At 36.1% G+C, this 22,530-nt stretch overlaps 1 protein-coding gene across 6 annotated transcripts in view; it reads right to left on the bottom strand.

Annotated features, from left to right (window-relative positions):
- CACNB2 (calcium voltage-gated channel auxiliary subunit beta 2) overlaps positions 1-22,530 on the bottom strand; it is a 327,268-nt gene that overhangs the window by 145,997 nt on the left and 158,741 nt on the right. The window contains exon 1 of one of the 6 annotated variants that reach the window (XM_019752075.2): positions 11,272-11,473. The exons of the other annotated variants lie outside the window; for them this stretch is intronic. Coding sequence (XP_019607634.1) covers positions 11,272-11,322 — 51 coding nt within the window. The 5' untranslated portion in view covers positions 11,323-11,473. Of the gene's footprint in view, positions 1-11,271; positions 11,474-22,530 lie in introns of those variants that run through there. 6 annotated transcript variants of the gene reach the window in all.

Genomic DNA, 22,530 nt, shown 5'->3' with positions numbered 1-22,530 from the left:
GAGACCAGCCACGATGGAAGATTTAATGGCATGTGACCAAGGAGGCTATTCCCAAGAGAGGTCAGATCTCCAGGCAAGCAGTTTCAGGGCCAAACAGGAGGAAAAGTACGTGCCAGTGTTTACCAATGTCTGTCAAATTATTAATCCCTTATTATCATATAGTGCTTTCCCATTTTCAGGATGTTCATATATATTATATTTGATCCTTGAGGTTGATAGGGCTCATATTATTATTACTTCAATTGTAAAAATCACTTCAATTGAAACTGACTCTCCAAGATACTGGGTGATATGTCTACTGTCGTCTAGTTAAAGCCTTACCCAGTTTTTTAAAGAAACACGAGTTCCATTTTAATATCAATAATCATCAAGTACTCATCAAGCTACCCTCCACTTGCTGTTATTAATAAATATCAAGGGTTTTCAAAATATTAACCAGAATACTTAGAGTTTGACCAACGCCTAGAAAGATTTATCGTTTATCCTAGAAATAAAACTTGGCTCATACTACTTCATAATACCTATTTCTTTAGGCAAAGAAATAGATAATATGTGTTGTCAGAGTTAATAGACTAAACAGACATTCTAGGATAAACATGATTAATGTAAAGCCTTTAACTGCCAGAGAACAGTGTAAGGAAAAGTTTTAAAGAACTAAGATGGAAATCTAAATTCATAATCGCAATTTAGATCCCAATGAATAAGAAATGTCAGTAGTTCATACCCCCTGGAGCATTACAGTCCCTCTTACCAAGCATTTGCTTTCTGTCTTCCCTTCAATAAGTTTTAGATGTCTGTGTGGTTCATTTTACTTTGATGTGTACTTTACCCTGAATCAACACAGACCAGCCAGCTATAAAGAAAAAAAAATGCATACACATTTCTTAGTTTATATATCAAAGTAACCGAGCTAAAAACAGTTGGGAAGAGGTATGTCCTTAACTAAGATTTTTCCAAGTGTGTAAAAATGTAGGTTTCATACAGGATCATAAAATTTTTAAGTCTAGCTCAATTTTAAAAATATAAGCTCATCTAGAATAAAAATTTAGGCCACGTTATTGTTTAGGAATCTCATTTCTCTAAAAAAAATAAAAAAGATAAGATTTTTATCTTTCATTATCTTTTTACTAAGCACATCACATTTTCTGCTGTCAAACATAACATTTCATGAATAAGAAAAATAGCCTCATTAAAATATTACTACAGTTTACAACTTTACTAGAGATGATAGAGTATGTTTGATAGATTCAACATATGCCTCCATATTCCTTTTACAGATTTATTGATACAAATGTATATATTCCTTCATCTGCTCAAAGGATGAGTAAATCAAATATACCAGCTGACAATTTCAAACTGTGCTAAATATTATATGTAAAACATTCTCCCTTAAAAACTATGAAATGCTACGAAGAAATGGTTCCCTTCAGTATTGAAACACAGTTCTGCAACTGAACACACGTATTCCCTGTTGTTCATATAACAATGAAGTATAGACTTGAAAAATGACTAATCTAATTAAGAGAAACTCTTCCAAAGCAACAAACGGGGACCAAAACCCAGTAAATAAGAGTTCTTATAAATAGCACTCCTGGAATGCTTTTAAGCCATGCACTTGCTTATCATTCACTGATTATTACTGGCTACTCTTCTCTTTCACAATTTATCAATCCTACTGTTCTCTGTTCTACTGCCATGATAACGTTAGTCACTGACTACATTCCATAACCTAAGAGCATTCATACGGTGGTGACATGTGCTATCTTCAGAGCCCCTTGTGATAAAGCAATTATGTTCTCCCGGTGTCATAAGAATTAACAGGACCAGATGTCATGATTTTTCCTGCTTCACAGAGGAGGCCTGTAAGGGGCCATGATGTGTAAAAGTCACCTCAACTCTTGCAATCTGAAAGAAAACACGAATACCAAAAACAGGCAGTATCTTTCCTAAGGGTAACAATGGAGAATAATGGCACTGACTCAGGTGCTAAAATGTTCCTTCGGTGAATAACACCAGTCTGTCTAGCCTGTTCAGCTCAGACACTGCAGTGAACACACAGAAAGAACAGATCTGTAAAAATGTCATCTGTCAGAGCCGTGCAAGCAGGTTCAACATCCTTATTAGGAGAAACTGAACTGGACTTGAGAGAGCAGCACGAGGGTAGACGATTTGAAATTCTGCAAGTCTATATTTGTATTTTAAATGTCACAATTATTTTCCTTAGGTTTGTAAAAACTGTCAGCATTTTGACTTGTTGAACTGACAAACTGATCAGGAAACAGCTTTGAATTTTACAAAGGACTCTACAACCTTGAAAGAAATAGGACTCTGAAATCTTAAGTTATATTAAAGTTTCCTAATTCCGTAATTAACAACTTAATTTAATTCATGATATTGACCTATTATTTTGTTTCCTTTGTTCCAGACTAAGGGCAGAGAGAAAATTATGCAAATATGCTGAGTTGGACATTATTTCTCTCAGCTGGTAGAGACCATCTGGTTTTCCATGCTAGAATGAAAAAGGTAGAAAATAGGAACAATGGACTAGCATGGGATCCCAACAAGATTTTGAAAGACACTGAAATTTTTGGATGTAGCAAGTAGTCTTCAAGCTCATCATATTGGGTGATTAAAAAATATAGATAGAGGAATGTAAAGAGGCCACAGTGAGTAGGTAGCAGAACCAGCTAAGATCTCTGACCTAGTCCCATTCCCCCAAGCACCTTTCTTGTTTTATGAGATTAATTTTACTACAGAATTATCTTCTAATCTGTAACCCAACAGGATGATGAGATATAGTATATAATTAGTCCAAAGCCTATAAATGTAAAACAAACATATCAAAACAAAATAAAACCAAAAACAAATGAAAAAAATCTTATATGAAATCTGGTTGTAAACATAGATTTCAGCAAAACAAAAAAAAGGAGGAAAAAGAATGGTATATATGTAGTCTTTACGAAAATGCCTTTACTTGGCTTTTATATACATTCCCTTATGGGAATGAGTCTGGGCACTTGTTTTTCTGAAAAGTAGCTGTGACATAACGATAAAGAAAAAACAGCTCATTTTTAAAATTTCTAATGGATCATTCTAGAAGATGAAACAACATTTTAATAAAAGTGGCTTGTTCAGAGAGGGTTAAGATGATTTTTAAAGCATGAGTGGATTTTGAGATTATCTTCACAAGCAAGCCAGTTGGGTGATTTTCATGAACTCTGCTAAGAGGTAAGTACGCAGCTGGACTTTGGTTTTACTTCTGGAAAGGCTGCCAAGGCCTGTTGGCTACTGGAGGGTTGGTGGGTGGCCTTACCTTCTGCTGCAGGACACTCAGGGCTCAAAGGTCAAGAAGGAGCCCCATGAAGCTAAGTCCCTATTCCTAAAGCAAGGCTGCAATAGCAGAAAGAGCACAATTATCAGAGACAAAGGAAAAAGGAAGGAAGTTGTGCACAGCAGGTCTGTATGTGTGTGCACCAAAGGCTGCTCAACGGCCTGCAAAAACCCTGCTTATGCCACTGGCACCTGTGTGGCCCTAAGCTAGTGACATCCCTTGCTGTGCTCAGATTCTTCATCTGTAAAACCGACATAGTAATTTGCCTACTTCACTGGGTTGCTGTGAAGGGTACATCAGATCATATATATAAAGCATCAGGCCCCATGTAGCAAACAAGCACATGCCTACTAAGGACTGTTTTTAATTGCATTTTAAAAATTGTGGTAAAATACAGATAACATAAAATTTGCCATTTTAGCTGTTTTAAATGTACAGTTCAGTGGCTCTAAGTACATTTGCACTGTTGTGCAACCATCACTACCATCCATCTCCAGAAATTTTTCACCATCCCAAACTGGAACTCTGTACCCATTAAACACTAACTCCCCATTTCTTTTCTCTTTCCTGGCCCCTGGCAACCCCCATTCTCCTTTCTGTCTCTATGGACTTGCCTCTTCCAGGTCCCTCATATAAATGGAATCATAAAGTGTTTGCCCTTTTGTGACTGGCTGATTTCACTTAACATGATGCCTTCAATTTTAATGGCATCATGGGTGCTAGGTTTATGCTGCTAGATTGAAAAATAGTCCCAGAGAAGGCAGGCACTCCCACTCAGCTATAGAAATTCAACAAATATACATTTTGTCAACCCAAAACAGATACTGTATCAGCAATAGGGGCCAATATAGTATCACACAAACTATTTCTTATTAGCTTACGCAGCTTTATTAACCTAAAGTTCAGTGACAACTGTTCTTTTTGGGTCTCTTTGAACAAACAACTTTCAACATCTCCACCAATTAGTTGTTCCAGCTACATCATCACATCTCTCAAAAGCTACACAGAAGTAATCAAGTGATGGCTCTTCTGGGAACCCTGAATTTTATTCACACCTCCTTCAATGGCCTATGAATTCCTATCCTTCATGTGAAATAGAAAAAAGAAGGGACAGTTTGGAGATGTGTTTAAAATATAAAGTTTTATTGAGCTCAAATTCAGCCACGTAGTTATCTTGGACCTCTAACTCTAGCTACAGTGCAAAACATACAGAATTTAAGTAAAACACATTAAAAAGACAGTTGACAAACCTATTTTTTAATTGTTGTTAAGTTGAACTGAATTCCACAACTTCTGAACTTTCAACCAATCTTTTACCCTGAGGATTCTCTAAATATTTATGCTGCCTATGAGTATAGAGATTCATGGTTCTTTATTCCTCAATATTTGCAATGTTGCATACATATTTTTATCTTGTTATGTTATCTAAATAAATGGTGATTTCTTCAAAAGCAGAGATCATATTTAACTTCTCCTGGGGAGTACTCAAAACATACCATGTCTAGGTAATAAATATTTTTGCAAATAACACGAGGTACTTTCTTTTTCATACTTCTCTATGTAGATGCATATATAAGCTTCTTTTAAAAAACACTCAGACATCAAATTGGCATTAATTATTCACAAGCTACTATGAAAGCCCAGTGAAAAATGAATAGAACCCCAAAACCTGTGGGATACCATCAAGCATACCAACATATACACAATGGAAGATAGAGAGGGAAAAAGAATATTTTAAAAAATAATAGCAGAAAACTTACCAAATTTGTAGGGAAACATTAATCTACACATCCAAGAAATCCAGTGAAATCTAAGTGGGAGAAACTCAAAGAGATCGACACCTAGAAACATCAAAATCAAACTGCTGAAAAGCAACACAAAGCATCCTGAATGAAGAAAGAGAAACAACGATCCTGAGTAAGATGAACAGCTTATCTCTCATTAAAACCATCAACGTAATTTCTATATCCAGCAAAACTAACCTTCATAAATGAAGCAAAAGCGAAGCCACATCCTAATAAACAAAACCAAAAAATTCATCACTAAACATTGAAAGGAGACCTTCAGTCTGAAATGAATGAATTCTCAACAGTAACTCAAATCTACATTAAGAAATAAAAAGCATCAGTAAAGGTGACTATATAGGTAAATATGAAAGTCAGTAGTATAATTGTACTTTTTGCATGTAAAAGCCTTGGAATCTGAGCTGTAGATGATATGCAAAACCTGGTGATGTGGAACTTAGCCTTGGGAAGTTCTAAGCATGTGTTTTTATTGAACATTAAACCTTATTAAACTAACTCACAAAAATTGCTCATAAACTTGGATCCAACAGGAAGGCTCTCAGGCTTATCAGGTTTCATGCTGTAAAAATATCTCCTGTGTTGGAGCCAAGATAGGAGAGGCCCAAAAGGAAGAGAGAGAGAGAGCGAGAGAGAGAGAGAGAGAAGAAGGAAACAAGATATGAGGTTTAAAATGCAATACATTTTAATACTGTAGGTAAATTCTTCAAGCAATTACTAGGGCTTCAAAAAAGACAAATCTAAAATGGCTATTTTGAGATGCTTTCGGTATTTTCTATTACCCCCTGTGGGCCTTTAGAACCTCCCATATCGAGCAACGGAGAAATAAGAATTATTACTTTCATTTTATAGGTAATAAAACAAGCCTAGAGATGTTGATCAACTGCTCCCAAACAAAGAAACTAGAGCTACAATCAAGAATAAAATCTTGTTCTTCTTTCAGTGCAGTGAGCTCTGTCCATCCTGTCTCATTCTCAAACCAAAGCCATTTTTTTCTGTGTAACTAGGATTAGTAACCCAGGATGGTACAAACTAGACTTTGTAAATGGGGCACTTGAATCAGAGGGTGTAGAACCTTCTGGACTGTGACATATCTACTTTATGTCTTGGTAGTATATACAAGGATCTTAGATATGTTCTAAAATGTCAGATTTTTCTCTTCTCTGATGCCTAAAATGCCATTGACAGTTAGCAAAAATATACAACTGGACCAAGATTTAAAGGCAGTTAGTACTGTTTGTAAGGTTAATAAATGATATAATAGTACATTAAGTTCAAAAATGACAGAAGGCCCCCTACCAAAAGAGTATAAAAAATTTCAGTTCCCCAACCCTATAGGAAGAGTGGGGAGATGGGCCCCCTGGCTGGAAGGGGGAGCCCCACAGGAACCTAGTCTCTTCTGGGCTCCGACAGCCCTGAATCAATACACAACATGACAATTTATTGGTTCATGCTTTTCTTGACAGTGCAAAATCTATGCACGTAAAGGTGACACAGAATACACTTCTCATGTTAACTACAGCTTGATTCAGATATGGTCTGTTTCTTATTTTATCATAGTTATTACTTCTCTGCAGAAAATTAGTTAGATATCTGAATAAAGTTGAGAGCTTTTGGTTCTACTTTCCAAAATTAAGGCTTAATCTTCTGACTGGTCTAGTGTCGATTTCTAATCAAACTAATAGCTCTATTGCCTCACACTAAAGTGCCCTTTAGTGATATCAGCATGGTGTAGCAATATAAATACGAGGGTGCCAAAATAAATGTATACACATTTTAAGAAACGAAAGAACTATTAAAATTGTACTATTCAATATATACCGATAATGGAAGATGAATACAAGTCATGTTTCACTTCTGCAATTACAAGAGGTGCTCAAAGTGGTTACCATCCAAAAAAATGTATACAAGTGGACACTTTGGTCAACGTTGCCCAAGCAATAGATTATGGCGAACTATTGCTTGGGCAACGTTGACCAAAGTGTCCACTTGTATACATTTTTTTGGCACCCCCAGTATAAGGTCAATTTTTATGAAAGAAAATATTTTGATAACTGGGAGTAGATAGGGGTAAACTGTCTAATAGTTGATTCTGTAAAGAGCTACTTTTAGTGTCTAACAAATGTAAGTAACATTGGAATCTAAACACAGGAAATCTAATAAAATAATTTACACAGAGATACAAAAAAATATACAAATATTCAGATAAATGTTCACCTTTGCTAGTACTTTAAACAGAAATTAAAGCAATGTTGTGTAATTACTTACATTTTAAAGTAATTATTAATAGCTAATGAGGGGTGCATTGTGATGAAATTAGCATATTAGTAATATTATGCTGACACTGTCAACTGGTATAATCACTTTGCGAAAAGATATGAAAAGCTATAGCCAGAAACAGAGGAACATTCAAACCCATTCACTGTGCAAATAATTCCACATCTGAGAATGTATCTCAAAGAAGTTATTTAACAGAGCCCAAAACTATATGCTCAAAATTGTTATGACAGATCTCTTTATCTGTAAAAACAAAATTATGGAATTATCTAAAAGTCTAACAATAAATGATTATTTTATTTGAACAAACTATGGTAAACCACACAATGCTATATCCTTCTATGATTAAAAAGTTTGATTTCAAAATATAGTTGAAGGAAAAAGGCAGAATCCAGAATATTCTGTATGCCACAGTTACAACTATAAAAATATGTAGTCTTGTGGAAAAAGACTAGAACGCAATTTGCCAGAATAAAAATATTTCACCAAAAGTGGTAAAATTGTGTTGTATTCCTACATAGTTCCTTTAATATTTCTTCTATATTTAATACTAATAACTTTTAATTAACTAGTTTGATACGTAAAGCTCTCTTTCAAGTTGTTTTTTTTTTTTTCAATTTTAACAATAAAAATAAAATTTAAATCTCTAATGGGATTGCACAAATTTTTTCCCCACAAACTGTTTTATGGGGCAAGGTGACATCAAACACTGTGGCATCTCCAGCTGATAAAGCCAGCATCTCTGTTTGCATCCTTGAAGGCATCCCCGTATACGTATATTAGCCGCCAGGCCTTTGTAACAGTGCCATTTAATAGAAATTATACTTTAAAAAGTGATGTGGAAAGCTGTAGCTTTAGACCATCATTTCTTTTATGATATATGGGAATACACAGCCACATGTTAACTTTCTTTTCTTTTCTCTTTTTTTTCTCAACTTCTTTGGCAATGTAAAAGTAAACAAAAAGGAAGAATAATAATTCAAAAATTACTAGACTTCTTTATTTAACCTCCATAATCTTTTTTGTGCTCTCAGGGTTATTCCCATTCAGGAGTTCTGGTGCTTTGCCATTTGGGAATCGAGGGCCACTTTGAGAAACTGCTGAAGCTAGATGATATTCATATACACATAGATGGGTATTGCATTCAGAGGGTTTATAGTTGTCCTTCCCTTCCAGCCCTCTCTTATTGGGCCCACGGATACCCAATTAGGACTCCCATTTCATGGAGTTATTCACTTTAATCTCTCGTCCAATATGTAAATAAAAAACAACTCAGAACTTTTCCTTTGCTGCCTCTCCTGGATATCACAGTTTGGGATCTCAGAGCTAAGTTCTTTCATTATTGGTCATTGCAGAAAATGCAAGCATGTGATACCACTGTATGTCCTGTGCTAAGCAGTCCATGTGCACTGTGAGAAATATTCTCACAAATACCTTCAAACATAGATGTTATTATTCCTAATTTTACAGTGATGAAATCGAGCCTCAGAGAAGGTGAAACTTGCCAAAGCACACAGCTGGTAAGGTGTTGGTGTAGTATTCAAAGTCAAGTCTAACTGGATCCATAATTTTTTCAGTTTTTTTCTGCTTTTAACCATAGTCAAAAAAAAACACCTGAAATTATAGGTAATACAATAAATAAATAGAAAAACCTGCATAAATTGGAAAGATCATTTTTGTTTGGAGGAAAGGAGCTAGAGGGAGTTGCCATCTTGGTCTAAGGATATTGGCCCACAAGTGCAGTCATAAAGTCTATGTTCTAGAAACTTATAATGTAACAATACCAGAAGTCATAAAAAGGTAAAAAGCGTATTTGACACTAGTCATTTTGGGTTTTTTTGTTTTGTTTTGTTTTGTGTTTTTTTTTGCCTTTGACACTGAAAAAGTAATCATCTATAAAAAAATTGCATTGATTTAGTAATTTCATTTTAATGCAAGATGAGAATAAAATGTATGATTTCTAAATGTGCTTTCATGCATTTGGGGTTTGTAGTGACTTTAAAAAGTATAACTGACATAAAAATTGAAATTGTACTGGACTAAAAGAAAAATGAAGATCACATATTAATAGTTTATTCAGCATTCTAAAAAGTTATTTCATAATACATAGACATACATCCATATACATATATACATATTTTTTAAAATTCTCTCCATTTATATTATTGTCCAAATTGAAAGAAAATTCTCTGTCATTATTGGGGAACTTTGAGAATACTAGATGAAAATGTTAAATGGGAATAGAATAAAGTCTCTATAGAGACTTATTTTAAACCTTAACCATTAAAACAAAAATCCATGCACTTATCAGCCCTAATCAAACATTAAATATTAGTGAAAATGAGAAGTGACTAGGCCACAGGAAATACAAATCTAGGATTGAGATAGAGGAGGTAGCTTAGAAGGATAAACATCCCTGGGTAGATTCCCATACTTCAAAACAGAACTGAAATTAACTGGAGGATAAATTAATTATTTCAAAAGTAATTATTTTGGAATAAGATAGACTGACATTCTAATTACATAACAGTGACATTTTTGTGCCCAATTTCATGGCTGAAAATATTCAAAATGACCAGTGGAACGTATTTGGCAATTTGGATACTTGCCAATATGGGTTTTGGATGATGCATTTGCCTACTTCATAATGGAATTCTTCTGCAGAAAGGATTTCTAGCTATTGCGTGTCCGATAATGATCTTAGATCTTAGATAGCAGGCAAATTTATGGGAAGTGATGATTCCAGACGTCCTTCCAAATAAACAAGTATAAACCAATTTCTGAATTAAAGGTGAGTGGCATTTGAAAAGCCCAGAAATTTGTGTGAAATGTTGAATACCCAGAAATCCTTGTTCATTAGTGTATACATCGCCAGCCTGGTCAGAGCCTAAAGAAATACAACTGTGGTATACAAAATTTAATTGGGGCCAACACAAGAAAGGAAAAATTCTGTTTTTAGAAAATTTAAAATGAAATGTGATAGAAGTTTACTGATTGTGCTATATGATACAACACAGAGCAAAGGATTACCACATACAGATATTTCTTAGCAATTTTTTTTTTCTGTTAAAATAAATTTAGTGTAGGTTGGAACAACTGGAAACAAAAGAGTTAGCTTGGAAAGCCTTTTCAAATGAGCTGTACTTTATTGATTTAAAAATATTTCTATGTCCTATTAGCACAGGTGTTTCTAACCTTATGATTTTTATAGGCTACGGTTTACATTTGGTTCCTAGAATTATTATTTTTTTCCAAAGCCTTCCTTCCAAAGAAGGGCACCGATAGTATGATCTTTTCTTTAAAAGCTCTAAACCAAACCCAAACACCCAAACACCCAATTATTTATTGTGCTGGAAAGCTCTGTGCATCAGTATTTTAAACATTAGATTTCCATTTCTGTATTTCATTAAACTCAAAAAAAATTTTAATGTGATAAATCAAATCTTAATTCACAGTAACACAGGAAGTCAAATCACCCTAATTTACATTAAAAAGGTCTTAGAAACAAGCTCAGTGGTGAGGCTGTCAGCTGGACCCACAAAGCAACAAGTGACTGCCTACAGCTGGAAAAAGCATTTTCATTTCTACTCTCTGTCTGCTATCTCCCTCTCTCTCTCCAGATACTACATTGATCACAGTAAGATACAGTTTAAAACCAAAGATACAGTTTTACTTGCTTAAACCACCTAGACATTTACCTAATAACACTGTGAATGACAACAGTTCTGGCAAGATAAGTAAAACTTTCAGAAAGTGAAGCAACTGATGTGATTTTAGCTCAGTTCATTAACAATTCAGTCCATTCCTGTTTTCCTTAAACCAAATCGCGGGGCTGGCCTGCCTCCTTGCCCGTATGCTTACCGCAGGAATGAGGCTCTTAGTTCGAGGAGACATGAGGCGGCTTTCAAGCATGCCCAGGTCCACGTGGGCCCAGCTCGCCAGAGGGAGCAACCTTCACAGGAGGAAGAACTCAGTAAAAAAGCTCAAGGCAGCCAAGTCTTGCTTTGCTGACCAGCATAGCAACTGCTTGTCTTTCCCTGGATGGCTTGGGGTGTGTAGTCGTAGCCAGTGTGACTTTCTAAAGTTCTCCTGATTACAAAAGCTCTCTCTGTCCCAGAACCACGTGGGCGGGCAGAGGAGCCCATCAAAGACAATCAACAAACGCCAAGTGGGAGGGTCTTTTTCTACTCTGAATGACGTTCGCAGACTTGGAAGAGGGAAGCCTGCACACTTGTGCAAGCAGAGTAACGTTTTATTTATATCAGATGCACAGCCAGTGCTTAAAGATACGTTCTTCACTGCAGAACGACAGGTCGCACAACTGACAAACTGCTAGCTAGCATTCAAGGAAACCACTGGACTGAAAACAAGTCTGGGATAAAAGTGAGAGCATTCTTCTACTCCCACCCAAAGTAGAAATATTTCCTTTTTACCTACTAGAAAGTGATAATCTTTCTCTTGTGGTCACCTTTCACAATGTATATGAAAAATACAACATTTTTTCACATGGTCAAATGAGTACCACTTAAATAAGTTTCATTTTAATGCAAAACTTCTTTTCATCATGATACCGTTAAAAAGTGAAATGATAACCACAATATTCTGGGAACATTTCAAAGCATATAACAAAGGATTATGAGCCACAAAACAGAAATAACTCCTATTAAGTCAATAAATAAAAGACCCACAATCTAAAAGGATAAGGAAAAATAAACAAACATGAATAGGTAAATCATCAAAGAAAATCCTAGCGGCCAATAATTATGATGAAATGCTTGACTAATGCAGTACCAATCGGAAATAGAAATCAAAATTACAATATACCATTTCACACCCAGTAGAGTGGAAACGTTTATGAAAATAGCAGATCTCGGTGAGTCTGTCAAGCAGAGGTTGGCAAAGTCTGGCCCACAGGCCAAATCTAGCCAGCCATCGGTTTTGTACAACCTGCAAGCTAAGAATGTGTTTTACATTTTTAAATGGTTGGGGGGCGGGGGGGAATCAAAAGAAGAACTGTATTTGGTGACACATGAAGATTATCACATGAATTTCAAATGTCAGTGCCCTTAAGTAAATGTTTACTAGGACACAGTCATGCTCCTTCATTTATGAGTCATCTATGGCTACTTTTTTGCTAGAACAGCAGAGTTGAGTAGTTGTGACAGAGACCGCGTAGGTCTCCAAGGCTTAATTATTTCCTGTTTGGTCCTTCACAGAAAAAAGTTTGCTGACTCCTAATGTAGAGCAACTAGACTTTCATGCATTGTTGGTGGGAGTATAAATTGGTACGACTGCGTTGGAGAGTTAGCAGGGCGTGGTGAAGTTAGAGATGAGCGTACCCTTTGCTTGGCCTCCCATTCCTCAATATATAACTCATGAAAACCCTCCTGTGAGTACACAGGAGGCATAGGTACAGAATGTCCCTAGCAACACTGGGACAGTATAGTAAAACAATTGGAAACCACCTCAATGAATATTGACAGGGAAGTGGATAAACTAAGTTGGAGACACTTTTCAGCAACAACAGTACATGGTTGATAAGTCAACTATGTTCATGGATAATTCTCTACATTGTGTAGGTACAAAAAAATTGCAGAACCTTAAGAATCTATGACACAATTTGTATAAAGTTTGACAATATGCAAAAATACTATGTACTTTATGTAGGTGGTACAAGTATAAAGATAAATATGAAAACGAGTACCAAATGCAGGGTAATGTTTCCATCTGGACAGGAATATGATTGGAAAGGGTTAATGGGGGGGGGGAGGCAACAACTCTGAGTGATATCTTATTTCTTAAACTGGGTCGTACCTACACCACTGGTCATTACATTACTATCTATGCTTTCTGTATTCTGAAAAAATTCATAATAACTAAGTGAATTGTTTATTCATAATAAATAAATAATTTTAGAATTAGGAAAAATAGTGAAAAGAATCATGATACAAAAAATGACCATTCATTACATAGGCATTAAAATGTTTATGGGACACTTTCATTATATAATAAAATAGATAAGATAGATGGCAGTAAGTAAAAAAGAAAAATGCAGCCTGCTAATTTTTTCCCCCACAATGACGCCACTGTTAAAAATATTAAAAAAAAACACTTTAAGGAAACATGAATCTTATTTATAGTGGCCGCATCTGTGTAGTGGTTTAAGGGTTTTGCTTTTTCTCTCTCTCTTTTTTAAATTGTTTTTTGAACTTTCTATAATAGGTTTATATTACCTTTCAACCTCAAAAAAAGTTTTTGTAAGTATCTAACAGGTAACCAAGGATTATCTAATTTTCAAGGGAAATTAGAAATCTTTGTTTAACTCACTATTTACTATGGATTAGGGTATTTTACATCTCTGTGAGGGGAAAGAGGAACTTGTAGAAAACTGACATAAATGCAAATGAATTTGACCAGTAGGAATGAATTCATCTGGCAGAAATGCTAATGATTTCTGTCTTATATAAAAAGTCACCCCCAAAATTATTGTTTTATGTGATAAACAGTTTTGGCTCTAATTTAACAATCCTAGCCCAGTATTCTTTCTTTCAATGACTATACATACTTATGTCTGTCTCATAATCTTTAAAACTGGCATTACCATACTGCTGGTTCCCCTCAATGAATTTTAAAAAATCTTTAGCACATATTTATTCTATATTTATTTGAAAGAAATGTTCTGAAATTTTTGAAAAATTATACGTGGACACCAGTTTTTAATTTGAAACATAGTTTCTTTTCTGACATTGACATATATGATTACTAGCTTTCCAAATCTAGTCCACATTAATTTATAATGGCACTAAAATATATTTACAATGGAAAAATGTTAAGTAATGTTGATTTCAGTCAAGAAAAAAACAACTGAGGTTTGAAGAAAAGGATAAGGATGGAAATTCTGAATGGAAGACATAGGAATTTCAAAGCCTTTCCAAACTCTTATAAAGTCTCAAACACTAAAAACAGTATTTTCTTATTACAGGCATGTCATTCCTTTCATACATTTTTTTCTTGCTTTCATGTGGGATTGAATGATATCTTCTTGAGGTCCCTGGGAAGACCATAAAGAAAAAAACTGAAAAAGAGAAATTAAGGAAGAAGTGCAGGCATCAATGACGAAGGGACTATTGAGAGTAAGAACAGGAAAGGGAATAATTGAAGTACATACATGGGAATAATGCCAGAAAGGAAATGATGAATTTGAGATATGAGATAGTTTATCATGCCAGAAACCAAAAGAAATGACAAATCCAAGAAAATTTCATTACTTTCTGTGTTAAGGGAATAGAAAAGGGAAGAGTACATCAATATCTAATAGTGACTATTTATTTATTTTTGGCTTTTCAAGTTAGATGTTTATAACTTAGGGAATGTCTAAAATACACAGCCATATTAGGAAATAAATATATTAAAAATAACATATTTTCTGTTTTTCCTAGGTATAAGATAACTTCTCTGTTTAGAATGCATGTTTGTTGTTGAGTATTCCAAAATAAAGGGAGAACCAAAAACAAAACAGAAAACAACAACACTTATTCTTGCCGTCCCTCAGGTTCCTAATCTATAAAAAGGGAATAAGACTTTCAAGGATAATTGTCAGGATTACACAGAACATATAGTCCACATCTGACACATCAGAGATGCGAAATAAATGTTCGTTTTCCATACTATAATGAAGTGGTTTTCAACTGGGTGTGATTTTACCCCCAGGGGACATTTAGCAATATCTAGAGACATTTATGATTGCCACACGGCACGGGGCGGGTGATTTACTGGCATGTAGTGTGTAGAGATCACAGATGCATCTCAGCACCCTACATCATACAGGACAGCCCCCACCACAAAGAGTCATCCAGCGGTGGCCTATATGTCAAGGCTATCGATGTGAAGTTATTTTTAAAAATATTTATTAAATTTATTGGAGTGACATTGATTAGTAAAGTTACATAGGGGTTTCAAGTGTATAGTTCTATAATACATCATCAATATATCACATCGTGTGTGCACCACCCAGAGTCAGTTCTCTTTCCCTCACCCTATATTTGACCCCCTTTACCTTCTTCTACCACCCCCTCTCCCCTTACCCTCTGGTTACCACTAAACTGTTGTCTGTGTCTATGAGTTAAATGATAACCTAAGATGACACAACGTGAAATTCAAATCATATCTAGATCTCCTTCAGGTCATCTGAAAGTAGGGGAGGGGACTGGAGAAGCAAAGGGGTAGGGGACAGGAGAACTAGACCACTGTAAATTTGGAAGATCTCAGAGCAGCCTCTGGGAGCTCAGACAAGTGTCTAGTTATTCTGTGATTCTCTGTACGAAGAGCCCGCAGAGACCAGTGGGGCACCTCGGCGTCAAATTTCAGATGGAAGAACCTGAGGTTTCTGCGGTACCCTACTGGCATTCATACCAAGAATATTTTGCCTTTGCTTGTTTCCCGTTCACTTCTACCGCACCATCACTCGACCCCCAAATTGCCTTTGCTAGACCGTGAAAAAGGCGTAATGAAAATGACATTATAACTAGAGAATTCCTGGAGTGCTATTTTTATAACTAAAGATGCATGCTCACTAATCTGCCAAGAGAAGGGTTTTTATCATTCTGTTTGTATTCGGAATTGTATTATCTGCCTCCATAAACAGAAGGCAGGGAGAACACTTCAGCAATATTCAACCCTCCATCGGAGGCGGCTTTCCCATTTGTTGTTTTAAACTTTAAAACAGCAGCAGACCTTTCTGGATGACGAGGTGGTAGCCAAAGTACAAATATGTTATGCTGCCAGGAGACCAAAAAAAGAAGAAAAAAATGCAGAATTTTGGAGGTCACATATTTCAAGCCGCCACTCCAGACTTCAAAGACCAGACTGTTTATCTACCCCGCAAGGATTGTGAAAAAATTCCCGTGATCACACCCCAGTTGAGAGCTTATGCCATCAATAGTGTCGTCTTTGATTACAAAAGACCATGATACGTGTCCAAGTATGGGTGATTATGGCGTGCATTAGCCAGATGATGAATCATTACAGTAAAACAAAACTCTAGCGTGTGTGTACACTTGAAGGCTTACATGTGTTTTTTGATAAACAACAGCCAAAGACATGGTTTTCTCAAGAAATAAAAATAGAAAACAACTTCAAATACCATAGTAGAAAACAACAACAACAACAACAAACCCTAAAACAGAACAAAAATAGTCACATCCACAATCGGGTTTTCTTTCCACCTAATGTTTGTCACTAATTGTTTTGAAATTTCATGTGACAACAATTCCAACAGAACTACTGGTTATTGATGGGGAAGAATATGGGAAAGAACAAAGAAAGCAATTCTGTCCCAAAGCTCTACCATTTAACCCAAATAGTTGTACTACTGAATTTTCTGCCTCATTTTTTTAGATTTTATTCCCCTAAGCAGCCCACTGTCAACCCTGCCTTCAGTTCATCTAGCTGCAGATAAGGGGAGAATCTTCATTTATTAATAGATCAGAACCACTCAAGTAAATGAAGCCCCCGCCTCTTTTTATTTCTCCTCACTGTGAAAATGGGGAGAGAACTCAGTTAGCTTTTGCCCTCCTCTCTCCTCCATAGACTAGCTGTCTTTTCTTATATATTCTGTGCTTTATCATTAGTTAGGCACTTACACTGGCTAAACAACTTCCTTTCTGAGGCACTGTTTTCATTTTAAATGTCACAACCAACCAAATGCAAGAATGGAAAGGGACGCTCTCTTGCACTGTCCCCTGTCCCCCATCACTGGATAAGACGCTGGAAAACAGCCTTGAGTGTTGTTGCTAGTGAAAAACCACAGTGATTTTTACCTACGTCAAAGCTGCTGCTTGGAACAATTCTAGGAAAAGCAGGAGGAGAGAGTGTTTGGGGGGTTCCTTTGACCTCTTTATCCTCCCATGGATCTGTTCCATGGTAAATTTGACCCTGAAAGGCGAAGTGTGTAATTTTTTGGTACTTGCAACCTGCATTTAACATAGCAAGACTCTCTTTCTATATTATGCAATGTCTTTTCCAGAATTAGTTATAAAAGAAAAACTGCTGATTATTTCTGGTAGTAGTTGAATGAATCTATGTAATTCCATGTGTTAGGCTTAATGTTTAATATTTCCCCTTAATACAAATGTCATCGAATTATTTAATATAAGGTGAGTGCTGATGACTAGGAAGGTTATATAAAGTGCTGGGTTTTTGCACTGTTTTGGAAATGCCCTCCACCTCACATCCCATTTTCCAATCCTCCTCTCCCAGCCCGTCTGTAACCTGCTATCTTGGGGGTTTCCCTCCTGTAATTTTCACTTTTCACCTGTACCGAGGGAATAATTTTTCCCTACTCTCAGTTTCTGTGAGGTTGTCCTACATGTTCTAGTCCTCTAAGTTCCAGGCTCTTGCATGTAATTAGCATGTAATAGGCTGTTCACAGGTTGGATGCTTCCAAAGGAACTCCTGATTCTCTCCCCCACACCCGAGTCTTGCACACAGCAGTGAATAGCACTCCATCCCCTTGGGATCTAGACCAAAATGCATCAGCAAGTCCTGCCACTCTGGCAGCCAACCTTTGTCACCTCCCTAGTGACATCTTTAGCAACAGCCCCTAACTCATCTCATGGCTGCTGTCCAATCACCAGAGAACAGCCAAAGGGGTCTTTCTTAAAGCACAAATTCGCTTCTGTCACTCCGCTGCTTCAAATCTTTTCATAGTTTCTCACTGCAACCAAAATAACTGTGGCTTGCAGGCTCTGGTGACAGCTGGCTCCTGGCCACATCTCTGACTTCATGTCCCCTCACTCTGCCCTGTCATCACCACACTGCAGCCACCCTGGCCTTCCCTTTGCCCCCAGATCGAGCCAAGTGCATTCCTGTGTTAGAGCCTCTGCACTGGCTCGTTGATCCGATCTGCTTGGAATGCTTCCCTGTAGACACTCTCATGGCCTCATTGAAGTCTCACTGCAAAACCCCTCTCCTCCAAGAAGCCCCGACCTCTAGGACGGAGGTGGGACTGCTCTTCATCACCTTACCTTATTTGCTTTTTCCTTATAGCATGTAGCAATAGTTGAAGGTATCTTATTTATTATTTATCATGTTCGCCTTCCCATAAAAAAGAATGTAGAACTTACGGCTTGTCCACCATGCTAGTTTCAGCTTTAATATTTACCACCATGAACATGATCTCTTATTGCTTTTAGAGTAATACAATCTGGCCCAGAACCCAGTAAAACCTGGAAGCACATTCAGTAAAGTGGAAGGTGCACTAGACTTAGAGTTAGGAGACTGAGTTAGTCCTAGCTCTGCTGCCGTTAACTAGCTGGTTACTTGATGTGCCTGAGCCTCCCAGTGTAAATAGAGATTGTTCAACTAGTCACTGTGGAGAGAGGCTAATGACTTGGTCCTACCACTAACAGTTCTAAAACTGTTACTCTACTAAACATGTTGGAAGAAAAAGACTTTATGTAATAGTCTCAATCAGAGCTACCGATTATAATCTCTAGGATATCCACAATAAATTTAAGTAAAAAAATAATAATAATGGTCAAAATAACTGGTACTTGCTTGGTTAACTGAATTTTCACCTAATTCTTAAACTCAGGCATGTTGACATAGTAAATCCTAAAAGGAGTATATCTGATATCTTGCTGCCTTTGTGTTTGCTTATGTAGTATATACCTTTATGAAGTCTGCCAAACATTTTAAGGATTAAACAATGAAAGTGACTTTTATGATTTCTTAGTGTTATCTTTAAAAAGAACCCCTAAGTCTTTAACATTTTTTCAGCTTTATTAAGGCATAACTGATAGAAAATTGTAAGATATTCAAAGCGTATATCATGGTGATTTGATACATGTATAAATTGTGCAAGGATTCCTCCCATCTAATTAATTAACACATCCATCAGCTCACATATTTGTATTCTTTTCTTGCTGAGAAAATTTAAATTCTACTCTCTTAGCAAATCTCAATTATACAATACAGTGCTGTCAGCTATGGTGACCATGTTATACAGTAGAGCCTCAGACCTTACTCATTTTATAACTGAAAGTCGGTACCCTTTTACCGTGTTTCCCCAAAAATAAGATCTAGCCGGACCATAAGCTCTAATGCATCTTTTGGAGCAAACATTAATATAATAAATACCCCGTCTTATATTATATTGTATAAGACGCGATATTATATTGTATTATATTATATTATATTATATTATATTATATTATATTATATTATATTATATTATATTATATTATATTATATTTTATATTATACCCGGTCTTATATTAAAATAAGACCGGGTCTTATATTAATTTTTGCTCCAAAGCTGATCATCTGGCCAGATCTTATTTTCGAGGAAACATGGTACCAACCTCTCCCTATTTCCCTCATCACCCAGCCCCAGGCAACCACTTTTCTATTCTTTGATGAACATCTACATTTAAAAAAAAAATTATAAATTTAATACAATAGAATAAAATAAAGAAAACAGATCTGGAAGAAATAATGAATAAAGGTACCACAGAAAAAGAGTACACAGGACTGCTAAAAACAAGATCATGAGCCAAAATGTAATGGTTCTTAGCATGTCATTTCATGTTACTAATTTCTCCAATGAAACTATAAATTAATCCTATTTTCTAGATATAAATTTACTGTTATGCACAAAATGCAATTGTCTACTCCCTGATTTTAAGCACAAACACTGGCATATTTTTTAAAGCTTGTATTTCCCACCCTACTATTTTTATTGTAAGAGTTGATTTAGGAGTACCAACTCTAAGAAAAAAATATATTCACAGTTATATTATAAAAATACTATGGGCATAATTCATCATTTGCTTTTTCACAATAAAAACTTGAGACTATTTCTATTATTATTGGAGGAACTTTGGAATATATTACAAGTGGAACATAAAACAAGTGTGTTTTAAAACTGCTTGGCACTTGACTCGGGATAACATTTTTCCCGAGTGTTTAGCATTCTTTTCTGTAATATAGTTGTGCACCCACATCAATAGTATCTATTCCTACATGGTCCAGAATACATACATTTAATTGGAATGCATCATGTATCACATCACAGCTCAGTGAAGAAGGGATCAGGGAAGCGATTAAGAATAAAAAACAATATCCCCCTAAGTGAAGGACAGAGCACAGAGTTAGACTACAAGTGAAAACTGGAAAATACATACATCTGTGGATTTGCAGTCCTAAATTCTTTCACCACACACATTCCCCAGGTCAGCATTTTTCAAAGTGTCTTCTGAGGACCCCGAGGCCTTTTCAGAAGATCCACAAGATCAAAACTATTCTCTGATGACTATCAGTTTGTTCTTTGCAACTATGAGTCTGTTTCTCTTTTGTTTGTTCATTTATTTTGTTCTTTAGATTCCACATGTAAGTGAAATCATAAGGTATTTGTCTTTCTCTAGCTGACTTATTTCACTCATCATAATACCTTCTAGATCCATCCATGTTATCACAAGTGCTAAGCTTTCATTCTTTTTTATGGCCAAGTAATATTCCACTGGGTCAAAAGGTGAAGGGATTTAGTACATATTGGTAGTTACAAAATAGTCACAGGGATGTAAAGTACAGCATAGGGAATACAGTCAATAATATGGTAATAACTATGTTTGGTGTCAGGTGGGTACTAGACTAATTGGCGAGATAACTTCGTAAATTATATAAATATCTAACCACTATGATGTACACCTGAAACTATATATAAATATAATATCGAATATGAAATAATATTGAATGTCAACTGTAATTAAAAAATTAAAAATTAAAAATAGGTTACAAAACTATTCTCTGAGTATCAAATAAGAAACTGGAAATAACTCAACGTAAATATTTGGGAGATAGAAGGTTTTTACATTTCCTTATTCTTTCAATATCAAATGAAATCATCTACTACAAATCACTGACCTAGGGTTTGGTCCGTGCAAACAGGTCAGGAGCCCGGAAGCTTGCCTTACCCCGGATAATAGGTGACTCATTTCATTGAGCCCCAAACCTATTTCAATATAACTAGTCTCTTTAGAATAAATTTCTAGCTATTCCACACTCGTTTTTTAAATTAAGGTGACAGTATGAGCTGTTAGTTCTCAGGATTTGCTGATGTGCACTGAGACCTGGTAAGCAGAAATCCTTAAGTTTATGTGTAAACCAACTGTATACTTAAGTACAGCTGACTCTTGAACAGTGCAAAGGTCAGGGGCGTCAACCCCTCAGTCAAAAATCCACGTGTAAATTTCGACTCCCCCAAAACTTAATAGCCTTCTGCTGACCAGAAGCCTTACTGATAGCATAAACAGTTAACACATATTTTGTATGTTTTGTCGTGTATGATGTACTTTTACCATGAAGTGAGTTAAAGAAAATGTTAATAAAGTCATAAGAGTCAGTACATTTACAGTATTTATTGAAAAAAATCCGTGTGTAAGCTGACCTGTGCAGTTCAAATCCGTGTTGTTCAATGGTCAGCTGTATACTTAAGTATAATTGTGGTTATTCTGTGAATTATGCATATGGCACGTAAGTGGACAAATCAAGTAAATGTGTAAACACTGCCACTTGCTTGAAACCAGTGTCTTTCAGCCTTGCTGCCAAGTAGAATCACACTGGGGATCTTTAAGTTAAGCCAATGCCTGAAATCCACCCCCTGAGATTCTGACTTAATTGGTCTGGGATCAACTTAGACGTGTGGATTTTTAAAAGCTCCCTGGGTGATTCTAACGTGCAGCTGAGATAGAAAACCACTGCTTTAGGGCCAGATACATTCTCTTTTTCTCTGCAGGTTTCATTGTTGATTGTTCAATCTTTGAACCTTGAATTCATGTAGTTTTTGAATTTATACCACAAAACCTACCATTTGGCACTTTTCAATGTCTGTAGACTGTTGAGTGGCTGCTGCCATGACACGCCCTGTCTCCAGGTGTCTTGGACCTTTTCAGCCTCCCTTCTAGAACTGGCTGCAATCTCATCAATTCTCCACAGGCAGCCCTTGTTTTTTTGGTATCCAGTCCTAACTCCATCTGCATGTGGCACTTCTCGTCTGTCCTCAATTCCCATTCTGCCTTCACTCAGGCCTTTAACTTGGCATCTCCTCGCCCCAAGGTCTCA

The sequence above is a fragment of the Rhinolophus sinicus genome, linkage group LG02, assembly GCF_036562045.2.
Source record: "Rhinolophus sinicus isolate RSC01 linkage group LG02, ASM3656204v1, whole genome shotgun sequence".
Lineage (NCBI taxonomy): Eukaryota > Metazoa > Chordata > Mammalia > Chiroptera > Rhinolophidae > Rhinolophus > Rhinolophus sinicus.
This window is presented reverse-complemented; position numbering and strand designations above follow the sequence as displayed.